This window comes from Falco biarmicus, chromosome 14 (assembly GCF_023638135.1).
Source record: "Falco biarmicus isolate bFalBia1 chromosome 14, bFalBia1.pri, whole genome shotgun sequence".
Taxonomy (NCBI): Eukaryota; Metazoa; Chordata; class Aves; order Falconiformes; family Falconidae; genus Falco; species Falco biarmicus.
Window position 1 is genome coordinate 23371251 of NC_079301.1, and position 21004 is coordinate 23392254.

Sequence of the window (21004 nt, forward strand, 5' to 3'; positions counted from 1 at the left end):
ACGGTGTCCAGGAGCGTTTCTGCCAGCACCTTCCCAGGAACGGACCAGCCTGGAGGGTCTCCTACCGCTCCCCCTTGCCCTTCTGGAAGATGGTTCTGGTGATTGGTCGGGTCACCAGGAGTCTCCCCGCATCAGCAGGCCCTTCTAGAGAGCAGAGTGTGGCTTCACACTGGCACAGCACGGCTCCCTCCAGCCCTTGGATGCTCCTCAGCCACTCAGACATTTGGTAAACGGTTTAATTAATACACTGAAAGGACCACGGCTGACCCGAGCTGGAGCTCACCCACTGCTCTGCTTGGCTGCCAGTCTCTTGTCTCTTTCTTCAGCAATGGTCAGGCGGATACCCTTTCCACGGGGCAGGGAGATCCACGGCTTGTTGCCCTGCAGGAGAGAGAAGAAGCACCTCACATCATGAAACACAGGCTCTCCCTCTTTGTGGGGGGAAAGCAGCACAAGCCCCTTAGGAAGGTGCTGAAGGCGTACAGGCCTACATCTGCCCCTTCTGGTCGCGTCCATCAAGAATGCACTTCAGCCAAGACAGAAACGCCACCCCCTTCCAACCTGGCAGGAGAGCCCATGGCAGACAGCGAGACAGCAGAGGCATCGCAGGGGAAGGGCGCTCTCAGCCAGAGCAGCTGCCCCGGGCACACCCAGAGCCCAGCGCTGCTCGGCTCCCAGTACTCAGAAGGTTTAGAAAACCACAGGGCTGCTCCTCGGAAACATCCCCATTCCTACACTCATGGATGCTTCCCCTTCCCAGAGCGCTCAGCCCGGAGCAGGCAGAACCACCAGGAGCAGAGCCACAGCTGATGCCAGTGCTGAAGCTTCACCGTGTGGGAAGGCAGCTGCCCACGGACAACACCCACGCCTCTCGGTGTCAGCCAGCAGCCCCCAGCAACGGGAGAGAACCCACGAACCCACCCGCATCGTGTCCGTGCAGGCTTACTTTGCCAATAACGAAGATGTTGGAGAGCCTGGTGGCAAAGCTATTGCCATTGGCATCCTTCACATGAACCACGTCAAATGAGCCAGGGTGTCTCTCCCGGTTGGTGATCACCCCAATACGGCCCAAGTTGGCACCGCCGGTCACCATGCACAGGTTACCTGGGGTGAAGGAAGATGGGCATGACAAGAGCTGGCACCAGGGGATCTGGTGAAGCCCTTCTGCTTGGGCTCTTTGAGGTGCAGTGCTTGAGAAGGGCAGGGAGAGAGCTGCACTGGCCCCCAGAGCACCTGGTGACACCTGTATCCCACAGGAACCTCATAGAGCCAAACCGCTCTCTGAGCCCAAGGCCTGTACCAAACATTCCCCAACACCGTCTCAGTTGCACAAGCACCAAGGAGGTGCTCCCATACCACTTGTCCCAGCACTGCTCATGGCTCTGCAGCTGAAACCTCCCACAGCAAAGACAGGAATCTCCCTATGGCTGCCCAGAGCCACAGCCCTGTAAGAGCCAAGCTCAAGCAACCTTTCCACCAGCTTCCTGCTTCTATATGGCATCTGCTTGCTCTCAAGATCACTCCAAATCTCTATGCCAAATGCCTCCCACTGCCAGCACATGGCAATGGGAGAAATCCCTGTTCCAGCTGGATATGCCTCAGGGAAACAACCCCTTTCCCAAGGCTGTCACCACTCTATTTCAGAGCAAATATCTGGCATTAGCATTTAACTTCCATAGAGCTCTCCACAGTGGGCAAGTGTTTTACATTGGATGCAGGACGTACCTGTGTCAAACTTTATGAAATCTGTGATCTTGCCTGTCTCCAGGTCAATCTGGACTGTATCATTCACCTTGATGAGGGGGTCTGGATAGCGGATGGTGCGGGCATCATGGGTGACCAGATGAGGGATTCCTTTGGTGCCCACAAAGATCTTCCTTACCTTGCACAGCTTGTACTGCAAACAAAACCCAACACTGCTCAGCTGAGGCAGCAAGCGGCACCACAGACCAGAGGACTATTGTCCCCCAGAGAGCCACCAGCCACAGCAGGCCTCAGACCCCAAGCAAAACACCTAGACACTCCAGGGCTTGCAACAGGAGCCTAGGCAGTGAATTTCCCAGGTCACTGCCCCAGCAATACCAGGGCAGTTTCCTCATTTTGCCCTGAAGCCTGCAGTCAGACAGTGGAGGCAGACGCTGCCTTTCTTCAGGACCTGAGAGAGATCAGTATCCCTCCTCCAGGGCACCCTGGCTTCCCCCTTGCCCTTCACCTCCAACTCCTTCACAGCCACTTTGGGACTCATGGGTCAACACAGAGCGGTAGCCAAAGGCAAAAGCTTATGATGGGGGAGTGAAAAGGCCCCAAACACACATCATACCTGGCTACAGCACAGTCAGCTCTCCCCTCAGCATCACTGTGCTCCTGCACACCCTGCCCTTAGGAAGGACAGGCGAAGGAGAGTGCACTCTCGCAGCTCAGGCACATCACATGCTTGGGTTGGAATATATATGCAGGAGCTGCTCCCCGACAGCCAGGGTAAGAGGGCAGTTTTGTCAACACTTCTACAGCAGACTGGGAAGGAGTTCAAGGCTTTTGCACCACAGGCAGTAAAATGTTTCTGATCCCTGTTAGCCTGTGGAGCCCTATGCTAAGGCTCACCATGCTGCAGCAGAGCCATCCCCACCCAAAGCTCCCTGTGAGGATAACCCAGCCCTTGCCAACAGTGGTTATTCCAAGCACCAGACAATGCACCTGCAGTCATCTGGGAGTTGCTCTCGTGTCACAGATTTCCACCCACCCAAGGCTTCATACCCCAGCCCTGAAGGCTTTTATCTTCTCAAGGGTGGCATAGACACAGCTCTCAAGGAAGACAGCCAAAAGCCCCCATTCAGGAGATACCAAAGAGGAAACACCACCCTGACCAAACCAAACTGCACCCACACTTGCGCCAAGCTGAAGCCCCTACCTTGGCCTCTTCAGCTGTGATGCGGTGAACAGCAAACCGGCCCTTGGTATCATACACCAAGCGGAAATGCTCACCTGTCTTCTCGATGCTGATGACATCTGATTTCAGAGGGAAACAGAACAGCAGATGTTATCAGCTATGTTATCCCACACTGTAACTCAGCACACATTTAAAAAGAACTAGGGACAGCTAAATGCTTCAGGCTTGAATGATGGCTCACACAGGCTCACACCTTTGACTGTGATACAGTGCAAATTAGGAAAAACTGCCACAGGCTGAAGTCTGAACAGCAATTTATGCATATGCAAGCAGGCTGCAGTTATCGGCTACAGATATCTGGCTTTGGTAGTTGTTGCAGTGCACAACTCCAAACTAAAAACTGCTTATATTTATCTTCAATTCCACTGGGAAAACATCTTCCCCTCCCCCAATCGTGCCAGCCCACAAAACATCCCTCCACCAGTGCAACAGAGCGGCCTGGGGTACCTGCCCCCAGTCCTCCCCGCTCACCCATGAAGCCCGCAGGGTAAGTGATGTCTGTGCGGACTTTGCCATCTATCTTGATGAACCTCTGCATGCAAATCTTCTTGACCTCATCTCCTGTCAGGGCATACTTCAGCCTGTTCCGCAGGAAGATGATGAGCGGAAGGCATTCTCTCAGCTTATGAGGGCCTGTCGATGGACGGGGTGCCTGCAAACAGAAGTCTTCTGCTGGATGTTCCAAGCACAGGAGCAGCATTGACGGTCCCCAGGAGAAGAATGCTACCACCCTGTCAGCTCTTGCAGCAGCACCCAAGGACAGCTGCATGGAGCCTAACTGCTAAGCAGGCAGTGATAGGCTGGAGATATCTTTTCTTGCTATTCACAGCGCCCTTTTGCAAAGTCTTGCCAGCCTCACAAGGCACTGCTCCCAGCACAGTACAACCATCTACTAACCCTCCCCCCTGTGAAGGAAAACCACAAGCAGGTTAAAAGAGAGCAGCCAACCACACCACTGCCATATCCCTTGCAAACGGGGGAAACACGGAAGCCGTTTGCAAAGCCCCTAACCGCATGCGTCCCCTTCTCCCGGGAACTGGCCAGCTGCCCCTGCGCACTCCAGAGCGGCATGCCCGAGCAGCGCGGCTGAGCAGTCCCTTGGTTAGACCGCAAAGCCGCCTAGGCCCGCAGACAGCGGGAAAGGCCGCTACCACGGACAGCCCGTCCCCAGCCCCGTCCCCGACTCACGAAGACACCCGTCAGCTTGTCCAGCATCCAGTGCTTGGGCGCAGCCACGCGCTTCAGGTGCTTCTTAGGTCCGCGGGCCTAAGGGGCAGGACAGGACGCGTTACGGGCCGCGGCCAGGCCCGGGTCCCCCCCCCGCCCCGCGCCGGGCCCGGCCCGCCCCGGCCCCGCGCCGGTGGGCTCTCTCCCGCGCCCCTCGACGCGGCGGGACAGCGGCAGCCCGCAGCGGACGGTGGATGGCGGCGGATGGCAACGCAGAGCGGCCGCGCCGCTCCCTTACCATAGCTGCGCTCCGCCGGAAAGGGCCGCCGCTTCCGGGCCGCCGCTGATATCCGTGAGCGCGGCGGTTACGCCGCGGGGCGCCTCCTACCGGCCCGGAGGTCCAGCACCGCCCAGTGCTGGGGCTGACGAGGTGCGTGCGCCCTCCCCGCGGGACAGGCCCGGCGCTCCCCGCGGTGCCCTACTAACGTGCTGCCCACGGGAGGTGAGGGGGGGCGGGCATCAGACAGGTGGGGTGGCCCCGTCGAGGCCGCTTGCAGGGGGGAAGGGACGGGGCGCCCCGCTTCCAGCAGCGGGCGGCTGTCCCGGTGCCGGGAGGGGAACGGAGGCGGAGGGCGGGGGACCGGATCCCTCCCGGCCCTGCCGGTGCCGTGGGACAGCCCCCCACGTTGTGCTCCAGCGGTTTGGGGGAGGTGTGAGAGGGGCGGGGGTGGCGCGCGCATAGACACCCCCTCCGGGTCGCAGGGGCTCGGAGACTCCGGGTACCCCAGCTGCTCCGGGAGCCGAGCCCGGGATATGCGTGCCAGGCCACCGCCCGCCCCTCGCCCACGGATCCGCCCCGGGGTGGAGCTGGGACCCCACGCAGACCCTCGAACCTGACTCCGGGCCTGAGCGCCCGCTCTCGAAGGCTGCTCGGGGGCCAGCTGTGCCCGGCTGGGCTCCCTGAGTAGGCTGGCGTGTGCCCCCGAGTGGAGCGCCCCCCGCAGCATCACTCCCGCAGCGGGGCGCAGGCGGGAACAGAGGTGCCATCCTCGGGGGTGACATGGCGGGGACACTGCAGATGGCACCTCTGGCGCCACCATAAAGCCGGGAGGAGGCACGGAGGCTGTGGGGGCAAAGCCTCCTCAACCCCGGATGGGCCATTTTCCACGGGGTCCCCCGGCAGAGATGGACCGCCCTTTGTCCCCACGTCCAACGCTGAGGTGAACAGGGAAGGGGGCAGAGGGTCCTTCCAGATTTTATGAAGACAGCAGCTTGAGACCTCTGCCTAGGCGGCTTCGCGTTGGGGCGGGCCACCCCTCCTCCAGCCCCGAGGTCGAGAGTCCCCAGCCTGCCCGCAGCGCCGGCCCTCGGCCCCGGTGGGGCAGCCGGGGCGATCCCCGCGCCCAGCGGCACCGACGGCGAGTCTCCCGCTGGAGCGACGCAGAAGGTCTCCCCCCTCCCCAAGCGCCCTCCAGCCTCAGCAGCCGGCGTGCGGGGAAGATGAACTCGTGATGGGCGAGCCAGGGCTCTGGTAGCTCGTCCGCTCTGTAGAGGCCAAGCTCCAGCACCAATGCCCTGAGCACCTCCTCGTCCACCGGGTCCGAGTTGATGATGCCGGGGCCGGCGGTGGCGGGGGGACGACCCCCCGTGCCCCGCAGCTGCATCGGCTGGCCCCAGCTGGGCGGCGAGCCGGACTGCTTGGGGCAGCGCCCCCCCGCCCCCCGCGGTGCAGTGCTTGCTGTTGAGTTTCTGAAGGGGCACGCTGGCCAAGAGATGGACACCCGCCCGCAGGACCACGGGGGCCGGCGGAGCCCCCCCAGCAGCAGCCGGCAGCTCCTCGGCCCCGGTGCCGGACGGGTAGCGCAGGGTCGCCGCCACCTCGTGGTCCTTCGTGCTCCGGGGGGCGGCCCGCAGGGAGTCCATCTCCTCCGGGGCCTGCGGGGACACGGCAGCGCTCAGCGGGGCGCGAGCGCCCGGCCCCCCCGCCCTGGACGGTTGAACGTGTCCGACGGGGTCCCCAGCCGGGGTGGGAGGCTGGCGCGGGGCGGGGAGCGGCGCCCCGGCTCCCCCAGCGCTTACCTGGGCTCGGCCTCACGCCCCGCACCGCCCGGGCCGCCGGCGCCGCTGGGAAGGGCGAAGCAGACCGAGGCCAGTGGGCAGCCTGGGAGGGATGAGACGGGGCGGGACGGCTCCCGGGGCGGTACCAGCACCGCCTGCCCCTCCTGTGCCCGGCCGGACCCCCGTGCACCCCGCTTCCAGGCTCAGTCCTTCCGTGTCGTCCCAGTTCAGGCTGGGACCTCTCACGCTTCCCCCATCCAGCCTGGACACCCCTAACCCCCACATGTTCTCCCCCTTGCCCTCCAACATCTTGGGCGGGAACCCCCATGTGCCCCCTGTCCAGGCTGTGCCCCCTGTCCAGGCTGGGGTCACACTTGTAATACCTATCTAGGGTGGGGGGCAAAGAAGGGGGTTCAGTTGGTGCCAGGGCTGACAAGGGTGACATATGTGGGCTAGTGCCCTCAGCCAGCTGCAGGGGAGATTTGGGTGTGATGGGGCCAGCTGAGGGGGCACTGCCTGTACCCCCCAAACCTTTGTCCCACCCTTTGCAGTTTTCTTGGTTTGCGCCAAGCTGAGCTCCAGTTGCCTCTCTGCTTTCAGGGCTGTGGATGGAGACAGTGCAGGGGGTGCTTTACCCCCTTGCCTCCGCTTCCCCAGCTGTCTGTGGGTGGCCAACCTTCCTGGTTTGGGGTGCCGTGTCCCTGCAGTCCCATCCCCAAGTACAGTTCTCCCTGCACCACAGCTAAACCCCATTTAATGCCACAATGCATGACACTTGGGCTTTTTCCTATTTATTTGTTTTCCCAGTTGTGTTCCCGAAGCAGTGCCTGTGCTGAAGCACCTATGCCTGGTGCAGGGACAGAGCCCGTGTGGCCCTCAGGTGGGTCGGAGGGAGGAGCCAGCCAGCTTCTCTGCTCTCTCATACCTCACTTTTCTCCTGGCTGAACTGTCTCCAGGGCTGACATCTCCCCCAGACACCGACAGCCTTTGCTGTGCCAGTGGCAGTGCCAGCCTCCTGCCAGCTGTCACCAAACAAGGCCAGTCTTCCGCCACCCCATCACAGCAGGTGTGGGGGGCACATGGGGGGGCAGCAGGGAGGGGGTCGGGAGTCACTGTGGGGACACCGGAGCTACATCCAGCTGAAATCCCCCCATGCTGGATTTCCTGTTGTTTGGATTGGCAGTGAAAAGCAAGAGATCAAAACAAAGCCAGACCAGGCTGGGAGTCCCTTCATCTTGCTATTTATTCCAGCATAATCTATTAAAGCAACAGGAAATATACTTTCCCACAGTGACTAGACATCTTTAAAAAGAAACAGCACAAGAAAGCTCTGCGGGCCAGGCAAAGGAGGAGACAAGGTACTGGGAGAGATCTGCCCCAGGTACCTGCCTCCTCGCTGAGAGGTTGAGTAGCAGCTCTCAGGGGGTGCTGGGATATCTGGAGGTTCATCCGAGACCTGGGACAGGAACTGCCCCCCTGCCCTGCATCTCCCTTGACATTCTGGCTAGCGTGCCTGGGGTCTGGCCCCTCTGCACAGGATTTCAGGAGCCCACCCATCACCCTGGGTGGTGGTCTGTGCTGCCTTACGTGATGGGGCTTAGAAGGGACAGTCACAAACGTGACTGTTAGATCTTTGCTTTCCAGCACTGGCTGGACCTCTGCTGAACACGTGAAGTACTGTGGAAAAGAGCACTGGCAAGCCAGGGTAGGCTCCAGAAGAAAGGAAAGGGCAGGAAGAGTATTTCAGATACTTTATTTTTTTAAAAAAATCCCAGTTAGAAGCACAATGGCTGTGCCTTTCTGTGACTGTGAGGCACAGCCCATGTCTCAGGCCCTGGATGGTCCTCAGCACTGCTCCCCAGGTGGGCAGCTCAGAGGCTGTGCTCCTGCCAGAAAGCCAATGTGGCACTGGGCTCCAGCTGGGGAAGGTTCACAGCTCCAAGAAGTCCCTCTCTTAAAAAACATTTAAAACCAGTTGTGAGAATAAACTCTGTGGTGTTAAGAGGAAGGAGCAAGGGAGGCTCTGCTGCCACTGGAAGGCTGTGGCTGAAGGGCCCACGCTCCTGCCTGGGTAAAGCCACGGTGCTTGTGGTGCGCAGCAGCTTTTCTTCTTGAAAAAAATCAACCAACCAACAGTAATTTCTTCCAAATTTCCCCTGCAGCCACAAGATTCACCAGCTGCTCACATAAACACACTGTCTTCCCCACCGGAAATGCTCTTGTGGAAACCTGAGCCTTTCTTCTCCACTAAACAACATGCTTCAGATTCCCTGCAAATAAAAGGAGGCAGAAAAGGATATTTCCACTGATACTTCAGCCTGACGGCCTGGTTGGGGCAGGGGTGCCGCCCACTTGCCTGATGGATCACACAGTGATACAGGAATGCCAGCCTCGGTGCAGACCTGGATCCCTGCTGGCCCCTCACTCCTTTCGCAGAGGTTGTGAAAAAGACTTTGGGAACTACCAAAGGGAGATCCTGCCACCACTTCCGTCTCCTGCAGGCTGATCACTGATTTAGGATTCATGGGCAAGCACCAGAAAGGCACGTGTTCCCTGCTGCCTCATCCTTCCTCCAGGCTAGATGCACTGCCAGGAATGCACACCATAGATGCCTGCCTTGCAGCTCTAGAGAGATGCTGTTCCTCTCCTCCTCTCCACCCTAGTGCCATGGGAACTGGTCCCAAGGACAGTACACGTTCCTGCCAAAAGCAGACCAGGGTCTCACCTTAGGCTTGAAATAAAAAAATTTTAAAAATTTAAAAAAATTAAAAAATTTTAAAAATAAAATTTTAAAAAAGAGTAGCTGCGGTTTTGTGGGACCCCAGGCAAAGCACTGGGCAGTCAACCCTCAATTCTGGAGCAGCTAAGTGTGCTAAAGAGAGCCTGCAGGCTGGGCTGGCGGTCCCTGTCCTCTTCCTGCTGCCTCCCACCCATAGTTTCCCTTTAAACACGGTGGTTCACATCCCAAGCAGATGATGATGACTTTTCCTGCATGCTGGGGGACTGGATGCTCTACACTTACATGAGCTGCAGCTGGGGCCACAGATGCTGGAGAATGAGGGGATGGAAAGCCCAGCAGGCAGCAAAGCAGCGCTGGGAGTCAACAGTTAAGAGCAGGAGCCATAGCTCTACTGGTGTCAGCCTGTTCAGCACCCAGCAGGCCCGTTCTCCCAGCACTGGCGGTGCCACACACCTCTGTGCAGCCTGGGGTAGGGGCTGCAATTCTGCCTTGCTCCATCTGTCACCATTTCACTGCCAAGGAGGATGGACCCTTCTCGCCCCACTCGCTCCTGTTGCCTCCAGCATGGCCGCGGCAAGCCCAGTGGAAAACTCACTGCAGGGAAAACCAGTCCTGGAAAGCACTGGGCTCTTGGACCAGCTTCTGTGGTGGCTGTGGAGTGAGGAACAGGGTTTCTCTGCTCTCCCCTCTGCCACGGGTGTGAGTTTTCCTCTCAGCAGGTGGTGTGACAGAGGGAATCTCGCTACCCAGCCCCTGAGCTTCCTGCTCCATTTCAGCCACACGTGATGCTGGCTGGGAAGCCTTTGGGTGCTCACCCACAGGTCTGGATGTGCATGGGAGGTATCCTGGCCACTGCGCAGGAAAACGCAACATTGCCTGGGACTAGTAGAGCACTGAATGCAGGGCTGACCAAACTTGGGGTCTCAGACCCCTTCCCAAGCAGACAAGCAGCCCATCTGCACCACTGACCACGCTCAAGCCACCTGGTCTTCAAGTACACATCTGGCTTCTTTGACAAGTACTATCAGGAAAGACAAAGATGTCTGGGATCCACCTGTCTCCCTCCCTCCCCTAGAAATCCACAGCTACTAAAACCATTTCCTTCCACAAACATGGAAGGTTTCCTAGGCACAAAATATACGTCCTCATCAGATGCAGTGCTTGCAGCAGCTGTGACATTGCAGTTCCTTCAGGAATGTGCTCAGCTCCCAGGGGCAGTGGCTGTGAGCTGAGCTGGAAGTGTCACTCGAGGGTGTGGAGGTGCCATCCAGGCAGAATACAGCCTGCAGTGCCCTGCTCCCAATGCTCAGGGGCCCTGGTCCTTCTCCTAAGTCTAATGTTGAAGAAAGGACACTAAGGAGGGCATGAATTTCCAAGCCTTTTTGCTCCTGAGACAGTCTGTTGAGGTCTGACAGCAGAAGAGAGGGGTTCTAGTTAAGCTGCAGTTGGGAGATTGTAAGTCAAGCATCTGTAGGGAGCAGGGTTTATAACTGCCTCATGCCCCACACAGCACTTCTAAATATGACAGTAAAGAAGACTTATCTTTTCTGACATGACAACAAAGGAAACAAAAATTATCATGTGTAGCAGAGAAAAGGAGTGGGGGAGCTATACGTAACAAAGTGCAGCAGTTGTGATCAGGTGTTGGACCAAACATTCCCAAAGTGTTTCAACAGACCCACACTGAAGTCACCTGTCTCCAAAGGATGGGCACAAATCAGTTCTGCAGGTTTGCACCTCCTAGGAGGCAGCGGTCCCTCGAACAGGCTGGGGTACAACTGCCTGAACGTGACCCAGGTGCAGCTGGTAGTGTGCCATGTTACAAGCCCATTTCAGCAAGCATGGCGTCTAACCACTTGCCTGTTGTTCATCTCTCAATAAGTCACTACAACACATTGTTGCTTCCATTGAGTTGAAGTACTCTCTTGGGAGTAAAGGATGGGAACATTGCTCCAGAGCAAAGCACCGTCTCAGAGAAAACACTTTCACTAGGGCTGACTCTGTGCCAGAGATATTTCTGCATTGCAGGGTTCACTCTAACTGACAAGCTCCAACCAAACTTGCACGTAGGAGGATGTGAGTTTATGGCATAAACATGCAGAACTTGGACTTCTGATGAAACAAGTGGCAATTTAAACCAAAGAGGCAGAGGGGGGCAAAATACTCTGTCAGGCTTTTAACAGGTGAGGAGTGTACGCATGGCAAGTGATAGCTCCCCAAGCTGTGGTAATGGGATTATCAGCAACTGGGAAGCGTGCCTAGGAGTCAGCACTGGACTGGGGAAAAACACTGCTGGGGAACTGAAAAGCTGGTCATGGTGCAAGGGAAGAGGTAAGTATGTAAGCTCTCCTCTCCTGAGCTCAGACACTGTGGTACAAAAGGGAATGAAAACCATGCATCGGAAGCAGCTGGAACATATTCCCCTGACAACATCTGCCTCTCATTCAGCCCTACACAGTCTCCAGGTCTTCCTGCACCCAAACATCAAACCCCAGCTCAGGCAGTCCACTAAGAGATTTCTCTCTTACTGACAAGGTTAAGCCATGGTACCATCGCTGTATCCAGGCTGAGACCTGGGCTCACACGCCCAGCTTTTTCGGTCTAGCTGTATGTAGTTAGCTGCCCTCCTCTGCAGGAAGCCTCTGTATGGGCATGTCTGAGGCTGATGACACTCACAACCACATCCAGAATTCATTTCATCTCATCAAATGAATCACAGAAGGGTTTGGGTCGGGAGGGACCTTTGAAGACCATCTAGTTCAACTCTCCGGCCACCGGCAGGGACATCTCGCACTACATGAAGCTGCTCAAACCCCCCCCGCCCCCAGCCTGACCTTCAGCAGTCCCAGGGATGGAGCATCCACAGCTTCTCTGGGCAACCTGCTCCAGTCCCTCAGCCCCCTCATCGAAAAACGTTTCTTCCCTATGTCCAAGCTGAATTGCCCTCCTTCAGGTCAGAACTGTCGCCCTTGTCCTGTCGCTACAGGCCTGGTAAAAAGTCTCTCTCGGCCCTTCTTCAGATGTTGAAACGCCGCAGCAAGGTCTCCCCGTGGAGCCTTCTCCAGGCTGAGCAACCCCGGATCTCTCAGCCTCTCCTCCTAGCAGGGGGGTTCCAGACCTCGGACCATTTCTGTGGCCACCTCTGGCCCCGCTCCAACAGGTCCGTGTCCTCCTTGCGCTGGGGACCCCAGAGCTGGGTGCAGTGCTCCCGGGGGTCTCACCAGAGCAGAGCAGAGAAGGAGAATCCCCTTCCTCGACCTGTTGGCCACACTGCTGGTGATGCACCCAAGACAAAGCTTTCTAGGCTGCAAGCACACATTGTTGGTTCACATCTGTTTTTTCATCCATTGTCTCCCTGAGTCCCTCTCTGCAGGGCTGCTCCCAACCCACTCATCCCCCAGCCTGTATTGATACTGCGGGTCACCCTGACCCAGGTGCAGGACCTTGCACTTGGCCTTGTTGAACTTCATGATGTTCACATGGGGCCAGTCCTCCAGCCTGTCTCAGTCTCTTGGGAAGGCATCCCTTCCCTGCAGCGTATCAACTGACCATTCAGCTCGGTGTTATCTGCAGACCTGCTGAGGGTGTAGTCAATCCCACTGTCTTGTCATTAATAAGGATACTGAACAATATCAGTCCCAGTGCAGACCCCTGAGAGAACACCACTCATTACTCATTTTTACTTGGACATTGAGCTACTGACTACAATTCTTCGGATGCGCCCATCCAGCTGATTCCTTATCCATCTAACACTCCATCCATCAAATCCCTGTCTCTCCAGTTTAGAGACAAGGATGTTGTGTGTGACCAGTCAAGAGCCTTATGGAAGTCCAGGTAGATGACATCAGTTGCTCTTCCCTTATACACCAATGCAGTCGCTCCAGGAGTCACCAAATGAGTCAGGCACGACTGGCCTTTTGTGAAATCATGTTAGCAGTCTCTAATCACCTCCCTGTCATCCAAATGCCTTGAGATAGCTTCCAGGAGGATCAGCTAAATGATCTTACAAGGTACAGAGGTGAGGCTGACTGGCTGGTAGTTCCCAGGGTCATCCTTTTTACCATTTTTAAAAATAGGCATGACGCTTCCCTTTCTCCAGTCACTGGGAACTTCACCTGATTGTCATGATTTTTCAAATATGATGATGATGATCATATTTTTCAAGTATAGCCTTAACACAAGAAGGGGTTCTTCAGACACACGAGCAGTAAGCAGAAGCCCAGGGAAGACACAGGCCCATTGGTAACATGGGCAGGGAAACCAATGACTAAGAATGCTGACAAGACAGAGGTTCTCAATACCTTCTCTACCTGTCTTTACCAGCACAGCTGGATCCCAGATCATAGGAACATCTACAATGCACGTGTCCACTCACCAGCAGTGTTGGGTGGTCCGTGACCTCTTGCAAAGGTTCAACCAACATAAATCTATGTTAAAAGAAGTGTCTGACGTTGTTTGCAAGGCCACTGTCCACAATATTTGAAAAGTTGTGGAGATCAGGGGATATCCCCGATTACAGGAAGAGGGCAACTGTCACACCCAACTTACAAGGAGGGCCCAAAACAGGACCCAGAAAACTAGAGGCACATTAGTCTTACTTCAATCCCTGGAAAAGTCACAGAACAAGTCCTCCTAGAAACTATGAGCAGCCTAAAATCAAATTAAGCAGGTGATTAGGAAAAGCGAGCATGGATTTATCAAAGGCAAAGCATGACAGGGTGATCTGGTCATCTTCTACAACAAAATAACATCTTTTGTTGCCATGGGGGAGAGCAGAGGATGTTGTTTACCTGGATTTCAGCAAAGCATTTGACACTTGTTTCCCACAGCCTCCTCCTGGAAAAACTGGCAAGATACAGATTGGACAGGTGGTCTGCAAAGTGGGTAGGGAGGGAACTGGCTCACAGGCAGCACGCAGAGGGTGGTGATCAGTAGTTTTTACTCAGGCTGGCAGCCTGTCACAAGTGGGGTCCCCCAGGGATCAATACTGAGCCCCACACTGTTCACCATCTTCATAAATGATCTGGAGGATGGGACTGAAAGCAACCTCACCAAGTTTGCTGCTGACACCAAACTGGCTGCTGAGGTGGACACGTCAGAAGGGAGAGCAATCTTACAAAGACCCAGACAAGCTGGAAGAGTGGGCTAACAAGAACAGTATGAAGTTTAACAAAGACAAGGGCAAGGTCCCACACCTGGGACAAAATAACCAAAGAGCCTAGTTCAGGCTACGATCTGCGTGGCTGGGGAGCAGTCTTGCTGAAAGGGGCCTGGGGTCCTGGTGGACAGCAAGCTGAACATGATCCAGCAGCATGCTGCTGCAGCAATGAAGGCAAGTTGGATCCTGGGCTACATTTGCAGGGACTTTACTAACAGAGACAGAGACGGGATCAACTCACACGGTGCTTGTCAGCCGCACCTAGAGCGCTGTGTCCAGTCCTGGTCCTCACAAATCAAAAGAGACATGGACAGACTGGAGAAGGTCCAAAGGAGGGCCATGAAGATGATCACAGGGCTGGAGAACCTGACCTATGAGGAAAGACTGATGGAGCTGGGCCTCTTCTGCCTGGAGAAGAAAAGGCTCAGGGGGACCTCATCACAGTATTCCAGTACTTGAAGGGCAGCTACAGAGAGGAGAGAGGTTCTCTCTTCACAAGGAGTCACATGGAGAGGTCAAGGGGCAATGGGTATGAGTCACACCAGGAGGGGTTTCACCTCATTATAGGAAAGAAATTTTTTACAGTGGGAACAATCAATCACTGGAATAACCTTCTCAGGGATGTGGTAGAGTCCCTACCGCTAGAGGTTTTCAAGATGCAACTTGACAGGGGGTTAGATAATCTCATCTAGGCTCCCTTTCCCACAAAAGGTTGGACCAAATGATCTTTAACATCCCTTACAACCTGGGCTGTTCTATGATTCTAACAAGGATGAGGCCTTGTGCTCCTCTGCCCCGCCAGAGGAAAGGCAATGGCCGCTTTTGCTGACAGGGACCCACAGCTCTAGGCTGATGTGCTACTAACATTGAGAATCCCAAGTGAAGCAGGAAATGGATGATGTTGTACGCAATGAGCAGTCAAGTGAATGTGGTTCATCTTTCTAGTCAGCAAGAAGGACTCCAACAAGCTTTCCTGAAGTCTTCTCAAAAAAGACCTGTAAGCCTGAAGCAGGAGCTTTGGCTTGGACAACTCACCTTTGATAGTGTTAAGAATTTCTTGAATTCTCTGTGGTTCGTTGCGGTCTGGTCTGCAGCTCGGTGTGATCTCCAGCACATAATCAGGACCATACTCTGTGAAGAACTGCAGGAAAGAGGAGAGGAGAGTCAGCAGAGAGGTCTCTGGCTGGCTGAGGCTGGAGTGAGGGCTCCCCATGAGTACCTGTTTGTAAAAAGGCAAAAACCTTTCCTCCGTCTGACAGGTACATGTAGCTTAACTACATGAAAGAGGTGCTTCTGCAGTGTCTGTGCACACCTGAAGTTTACAGCTGCTGCCAATTCAAGAGCTTGGGAAGCAGAGCTCAGCGGTGCACATAACAGCAGTCAAATGTCTATCCCAATGTTTTATTTGGGAAAGCTGTTGACACTAATTTCACACATGGTTACCTGCAAACCAGATTTTTTAATGAACAAAATTCAAGTGCTGCCTATCAGATATCCTTCCTTTCATCTCCCTGCCCCACGTTGCAGAGCACTGCATTGATGTGACTGAAACACCTGGAAAGAGCAAAATTAGTGTGCTTCAACATTAATAATGTGTCTTTCCTGGCTGAGTGCTCCAGCAGTATGCAGCTGAGTCTGAATGAGAAAATCTGCAGCACATGGCCTCTACATGGTAACACAGAATCACAAATTATTGCCAGCAGTTTTGTTTCACAAGCACACAGTGCTGAGCAAAGCAGCAGGCACACCAGGGTTAAAAATTCAGCACTGAAGTTGCAACAGGTTCTTTTGCTGCCCCCCCGGAAAGCTTCACCCCATGGAGAGCTAGTCCAGACTTAAAAGATACTGTACCAAAGACAGGGAAATTCACAGCATTACAGTCTCCCAATTATTAATGATCCAAAGGGCTGGGGTTTTCTTTCAGGGTGAGATTGGAGGTGGCAGATATTGCATCCCAGCACTGACACCTCTGCACTAGCAGGGGCAACGAGGGCTTCTCCAAACAGACCTCAGCATGCTAGGACTGATGAGGAAATTAAATAGCTCCTGAATGCTGCAGGTTACAGTCCAGCATTTGAAAGCAAACCTGAAATCACACCGAGTTTACCACCCTGTGAATCACAGCGTTAAGGAGCTGCCCACTCTTTAAGCACATAAGCTATTTACACAGAATGGGCAAGGCAGCTGGGTCAGGACAGGCAACATGCTGTCTGCCCAACTTTTTTGTGGGCCAACACAATATTCCACTAAAAAGAGTGTAAAAGGCAGATTTTGACAGCTGCATTGTCTCATTTGTGCAGTGCTCAATTACTGTAGACCCAGCCAACTGATTTAAAAAATGGGGAAGTATTTCCTTTTTAAGCAAGTCAGGGTTTTGATCTATGCTTTCAATGCTGTGAGAATGAGATCTCATTTGTCCCCCAAACCAATGTGGGGCAGCAGGAAGCAGGAAGTACATTGTGGCTGCTCTTAGCTCATTAAAAAACTACCATGACTATTCAGAGCAGAGATGGACCCAGGACCAGCCTGAATTAAGAGCCTTATCCAGTGGTATCATGCAGCATGGGAGCACATGTTTAGCTAATTAGCAGGCTAACCCTTTTTCTTCCAAGCTTCTCCATGGCCAGCCCAAGGACTGATGTCTGTTTTTCAAGGAGACTACTTTCACAGTTTTCTCAAGTAGTCTCCTTGATAGCTAAACATTTTCCTTTCTTCACCTCTGCCCAGAGACTGCTTTGGAAAGCCCCAGCTGAAATACAGACATGAGAGAACACTGACATCTTTCCTTCTTAGAAAGCCTGCAAATGGCTGGAGCAGAAGCAACCAACATGTTTTGGGAAGTCCTCACTGAGAGCTGATGCCTCCAGTCAACTTTTTTGCTCTTATGGTGTGACGAAGAGACAGCTACTCCCAGAGCACACAGGTTCTACTGGCAAAGCCCACTGAACTCCACAAACCAAGCAAGCGGCCTTATTTGCAGGAAAAAAGGGAAATGCACATAAAATCTGGACTGCAGCATCTGTGAAAGAGCACAAGGAAAACGCACACCTCTCAGTAACTCGTCTCAGCTGCACAACCTGCTGATTACACAAGTGGCACAGCGGATTTTGTACTGTGGGTCTAGCACATCCAGCCTAGGAAACAACGAGGCACAGTTAAATCCTATTGAAGGCATCATTTTGTACTTCCTTCACCAATACAGCTTCATGCAACTGTTTTTCAAAGTCTATGTTAAACGGCAAAAATACCTGGGTTTTTGCACTGATGTAGTTTGTAACAGTTGGGAAGCTTTAGGTATTAAATAACTAAAATCCTGTAGAGCTGCTCCATGCAGTGGGCCACCCAGTACGGGTTGCAGAGCACTGTCACGCAGAAGAGCTTGGGGCCAGCAAGGTTTTACACCATCCACCGGAAAGCAGGTCAGTAGGGCAAGCCTGGTAAACCTTGAACTGGCTTATCCAAGAGCTCTGATGCAGGTGCTCTGAAGCAAACAGCCCCAGCTGTTCAACACCTTCCTACCCCTCCACAGCAGGTTCCTGTGCAGGTGGCAGCAGAAAATACATGTCCAGCCAACCCAGGTCACAGACCAAGACACAAGGGCTGAGACGCAGCCTGGCAGGGCACAGGGGCAGCGGCAGGAGCCCCTGCTCCCTATCTGCTGCCTTGTTCCAGTGGCAGGGTGGCTAGGGAGGTAAGGACAGGACCACTTCTCCTTGCAGCAGCTAGAAGTGCTTATTGTCTCTGAGGAAGCACTAACAAAAGAAATTACTTCAACCACTCATCAACTGACAAAAGCAACAAGCAGCACCTGGGAATCAGCTGAGTTTTGACCCACCACAGGGACCCAGAGAGGCAAATCCACCCAAACTAACCAATAACTTTGATTTTCACTTTGAGGTGGGAGGCCTAAGCCTCAGTATTTCTGAAGACAGTATAAACAAGTCATTTGTACAAGCACCTTGTACCCACGCTCTTGCTGCCTGGAGGGGATACAAAAGGCGGTTTTCAGTGCTCCAGGAAAGACTTTCTGTTTCTATATCTCTCATAACAAGGAGGATGTTACAAGCAGGCAAGCTCATGCTTCAGCAACACAAAATGCCACGCTACTCATTCATCCGTTTATTTGTGGCAGGGGAAAATGTATCTTTTTCATCCCTGCAAAAACCCTGTCATTTTCAGCAATGAAAAAAACCAGCATTGAGAACCAAGACTCACAAAGAAAGCTAAAAATCCCCTCCTTATTCAGCAGCTCACCTGGAAACTTACAATTGCTCCCTTCTAAAACACAGGCCTGCCAAAACTGAGAGAATCACAAATGTCCAATGCACAATCCTGAAGCCCTGAGCAGGCCAAAAGGAGATGAAGTTTGAACCAGAGGGAGGCATACCTGGAACTGCAAATGTCTTCCCTCCCATCAGCAGGTGTCCCAGAGAAAGGAGCAGTGCACGACCACCAAGTGCTTTGGTGGTCTGAAAGAGGATGGGCGTAATGGTTCAGGAGATGAGAACATGGAACGACTGAAGGGAAAGAAGTGTTGGAGGAAGAAAAGAGTAGGCATAGAGGCCAGGAAAAAAAAGGTGAGAAATGGAGAAAGGAAAAGGTAAAGAGGAGAAAGAAAAAAAAAAAAAGAAAGAAAAAAAAAGGCTAAAACAATAATGTTCTTAAAGGGGAAGGATATTTTCTCCTGAATAATGCCAGATCTGACAAAAGTACTATGTCAACAGCAAAAAAATTGGGCATCTTATATAACACTAACTTCCGTCACTGATTTTAGTACAAACAGTTCATGGGTGGACACTGCTGCAGAGGGACCATGACCCACTGCACCATTAGCACTGGATGTTCAAAGAAATTCTATGTTGGTCCTTCCAGACATCCTAAGACTATTTAAACACCATTACAGTTTAGTCTCAGTCAGATGCTTTGTGAATCTCAAGACCACAGCTGTGCTGTTTTCAAGCCCTTCTCTACAAACTCATGAACAAAAAAGAATGACCAAAAGACCTCCATGCTTCTGAATCCTGACTTTCTTTCATAGTGACTTGATTCCAAGACCTGGAGCTGTAAAGAACAACCCCAAACCCCTCAATGGTGGAAGAGAAGCAAAGAGCTGAATGTAACTGGGTAGAATTTGGTCCATCATCACCAAAAAAACATGCCAAACCTGGCTGATGGAAAGAAATGCATTAAGAGCAGCACAACTCAGCCGCTTCACAGCAAGGTGCTTCAGCAATGCTCTGTCCCAGGCAACACTCTCTCACAAGTTTCCTTGTGAGGTGAGCAGAGCCCTGGGGTTGTACAGCAGGAAAGCTGTGCCTAGACTGCCTTCAAGCTGCTCACAGTCAGGAGCTTGCACTGGTCTCACCAAGCTGACAGGTCTGACAGCTCAATTTTCAGGTTTCATGTTAATCAGAATGGGAATTCCTATTTAAAGCAAAGCAAACACAAAATTATGAAGTACCAACCTTTGATTCTGTGCACAGGCACTACTAAGCTATTAAACCATTAGTGTTTTTTTGCCAAAAGCAGCAGAAAAAACCCTGGAAATCTGACAAAGAGACATCAGCCCTATGCGTGCACAAATACATACATACACATATACAAAAAGCACATGCTGTTTCCCCTTCAGATTATCGCACAGCTGTGTAAATATTTCATACCCACTAGCTTCCAAACCAGTTGTCTTCCTTCATGACTTTTCTTCCTGCCAAATCTGCTTCTACCACTTCACCTTAAATATGCTGCCCCATCCCAATAGCACAATGCAGGCAGCCTGGAGCACCTCGTGGAGAGATTATAGAGGGTGAAGTATACTGATTAGCTGGACTCTAAAAAGACACAAAACCAGTCAGCTGTAGCTTCTTTGGGAGTTCCTGTTAAGAATCTCTGCAGGATTAATGCAAGATGACGTCATCTCATTCTTTATCACAGAAAAGGGGCTACCCCACAAAGTGCTAGTCTGAAACTTGCACCAGCGGCAAGGTGAGGAACTACGTTACCTTTGACTAGTTCCATCTAAAGGAAAAAATAAAGCCTTCTCTAAATGCAATGACTCATGGAATGAGAGAAGGGAACAGAAGAATTCCCAACAAAGTGAAGTGCCCCATACTGAATACATAGTAAAACACTCCTTCCTCTGCAAATCTGACATCTGTAAGGTTTAAACCAATTTGACAAGTCAAAAATCCAAGTGCAAAAATCACATAGGAACGTCCCTGTCCAGGCTCTGGAACAAGGCAATGGCAAAGCACTGCCTGGCATCTGACTGCTCTCTGTCACACTCTGATGCAAGAAAGCCTGCTAGAAAAGATAGATAGCACATTTTAAGTTCAACAAATAGCAAAGCAAGATGGGCTATGGCTCCCAAGGATGGTGTGCAAGTACTAATCCAAACAGTGTCCTCCAAAAACCATATTTGCCATCAACCATCTTTACTACCTTCTGTTCTGACAACTGTGACCAGCACAGACCGGTCTTCCAGATAGCTCTGTTGTAAAGCAGAGCCGTGAAGAGGAGCCAGAGAGCAAAAGGTCCTCAATGACTCTGGACGTCAACTCCAAAGTTGGCTTCTCCCTTCTACAGACAGCTTGCAAAGAGCTGTTTGACTTTAAACAGACTCGGTTCCCCTCGTAGAAAGCACAGCAGTGCAAAAGCGGCAAGCTGCTTCCCAGAGTGCTCCGTGGGCCTGTCTGCATTCACATCTGTACCCAAGGCAGCTGATAGAGATGCTGCCCTGCACTGCACACCCTGCCTCCATCTATCAGCGAACCTGCCTGATAGCTGGGAGCCTTTTCCCTTAGTAAAGGCCAAGAACAGAAGCTTCATCCTAACTTTGTCCAAGCACCTCCACAAGGCAACAGTCATCTTATGGATGTGGAGCTGGATAAAGCTTGCTTTTGTTTACACGAGGCTTTCCTGGTTTACTCCATGACTT

The 21004-nt window shown here is 53.2% G+C and overlaps 2 protein-coding genes and 1 long non-coding RNA gene across 4 annotated transcripts in view; 1 reads left to right on the forward strand and 2 right to left on the reverse strand.

The window, feature by feature from the left end:
- Positions 1-222: 222 nt before the first annotated feature.
- Positions 223-4547, reverse strand: RPS4X (ribosomal protein S4 X-linked). The gene is made up of 7 exons (XM_056359602.1): positions 4413-4547; positions 4136-4213; positions 3419-3599; positions 2909-3006; positions 1726-1897; positions 947-1104; positions 223-381 (listed from the first exon to the last, which is right to left on the reverse strand). Exons 1-7 carry the CDS (start codon positions 4413-4415, stop codon positions 280-282), a joined length of 792 nt encoding a protein of 263 aa, XP_056215577.1. The 5' UTR covers positions 4416-4547; the 3' UTR covers positions 223-279.
- On the forward strand, positions 4508-8469 carry LOC130158700 (uncharacterized). The gene is made up of 3 exons (XR_008825459.1): positions 4508-4616; positions 6980-7052; positions 8335-8469. It is a non-coding gene; the product is annotated as an uncharacterized LOC130158700 (long non-coding RNA).
- Positions 7909-21004, reverse strand: part of HDAC8 (histone deacetylase 8) — a 38326-nt gene continuing 25230 nt past the window's right edge. For both annotated transcript variants that reach the window (XM_056359599.1, XM_056359600.1), the window contains exons 10-11: positions 15106-15211; positions 7909-8442 (exon numbers count right to left, since the gene is read on the reverse strand). In XM_056359599.1, coding sequence (XP_056215574.1) covers positions 8420-8442; positions 15106-15211 — 129 coding nt within the window. In that variant the 3' untranslated portion in view covers positions 7909-8419. The remainder of the gene's footprint in view (positions 8443-15105; positions 15212-21004) is intronic.

Bases quoted from the DNA above. Each gene is read 5' to 3' on its own strand.
- RPS4X (XM_056359602.1), bottom strand. The intron at 3,600-4,135 runs GTGAGTCGGGGA...TTCTGTTTGCAG, and splicing joins ACAAGCTGACGGGTGTCTTC to GCACCCCGTCCATCGACAGG. The intron at 1,898-2,908 runs GTAGGGGCTTCA...TTTTGTTTGCAG, and splicing joins TCACAGCTGAAGAGGCCAAG to TACAAGCTGTGCAAGGTAAG.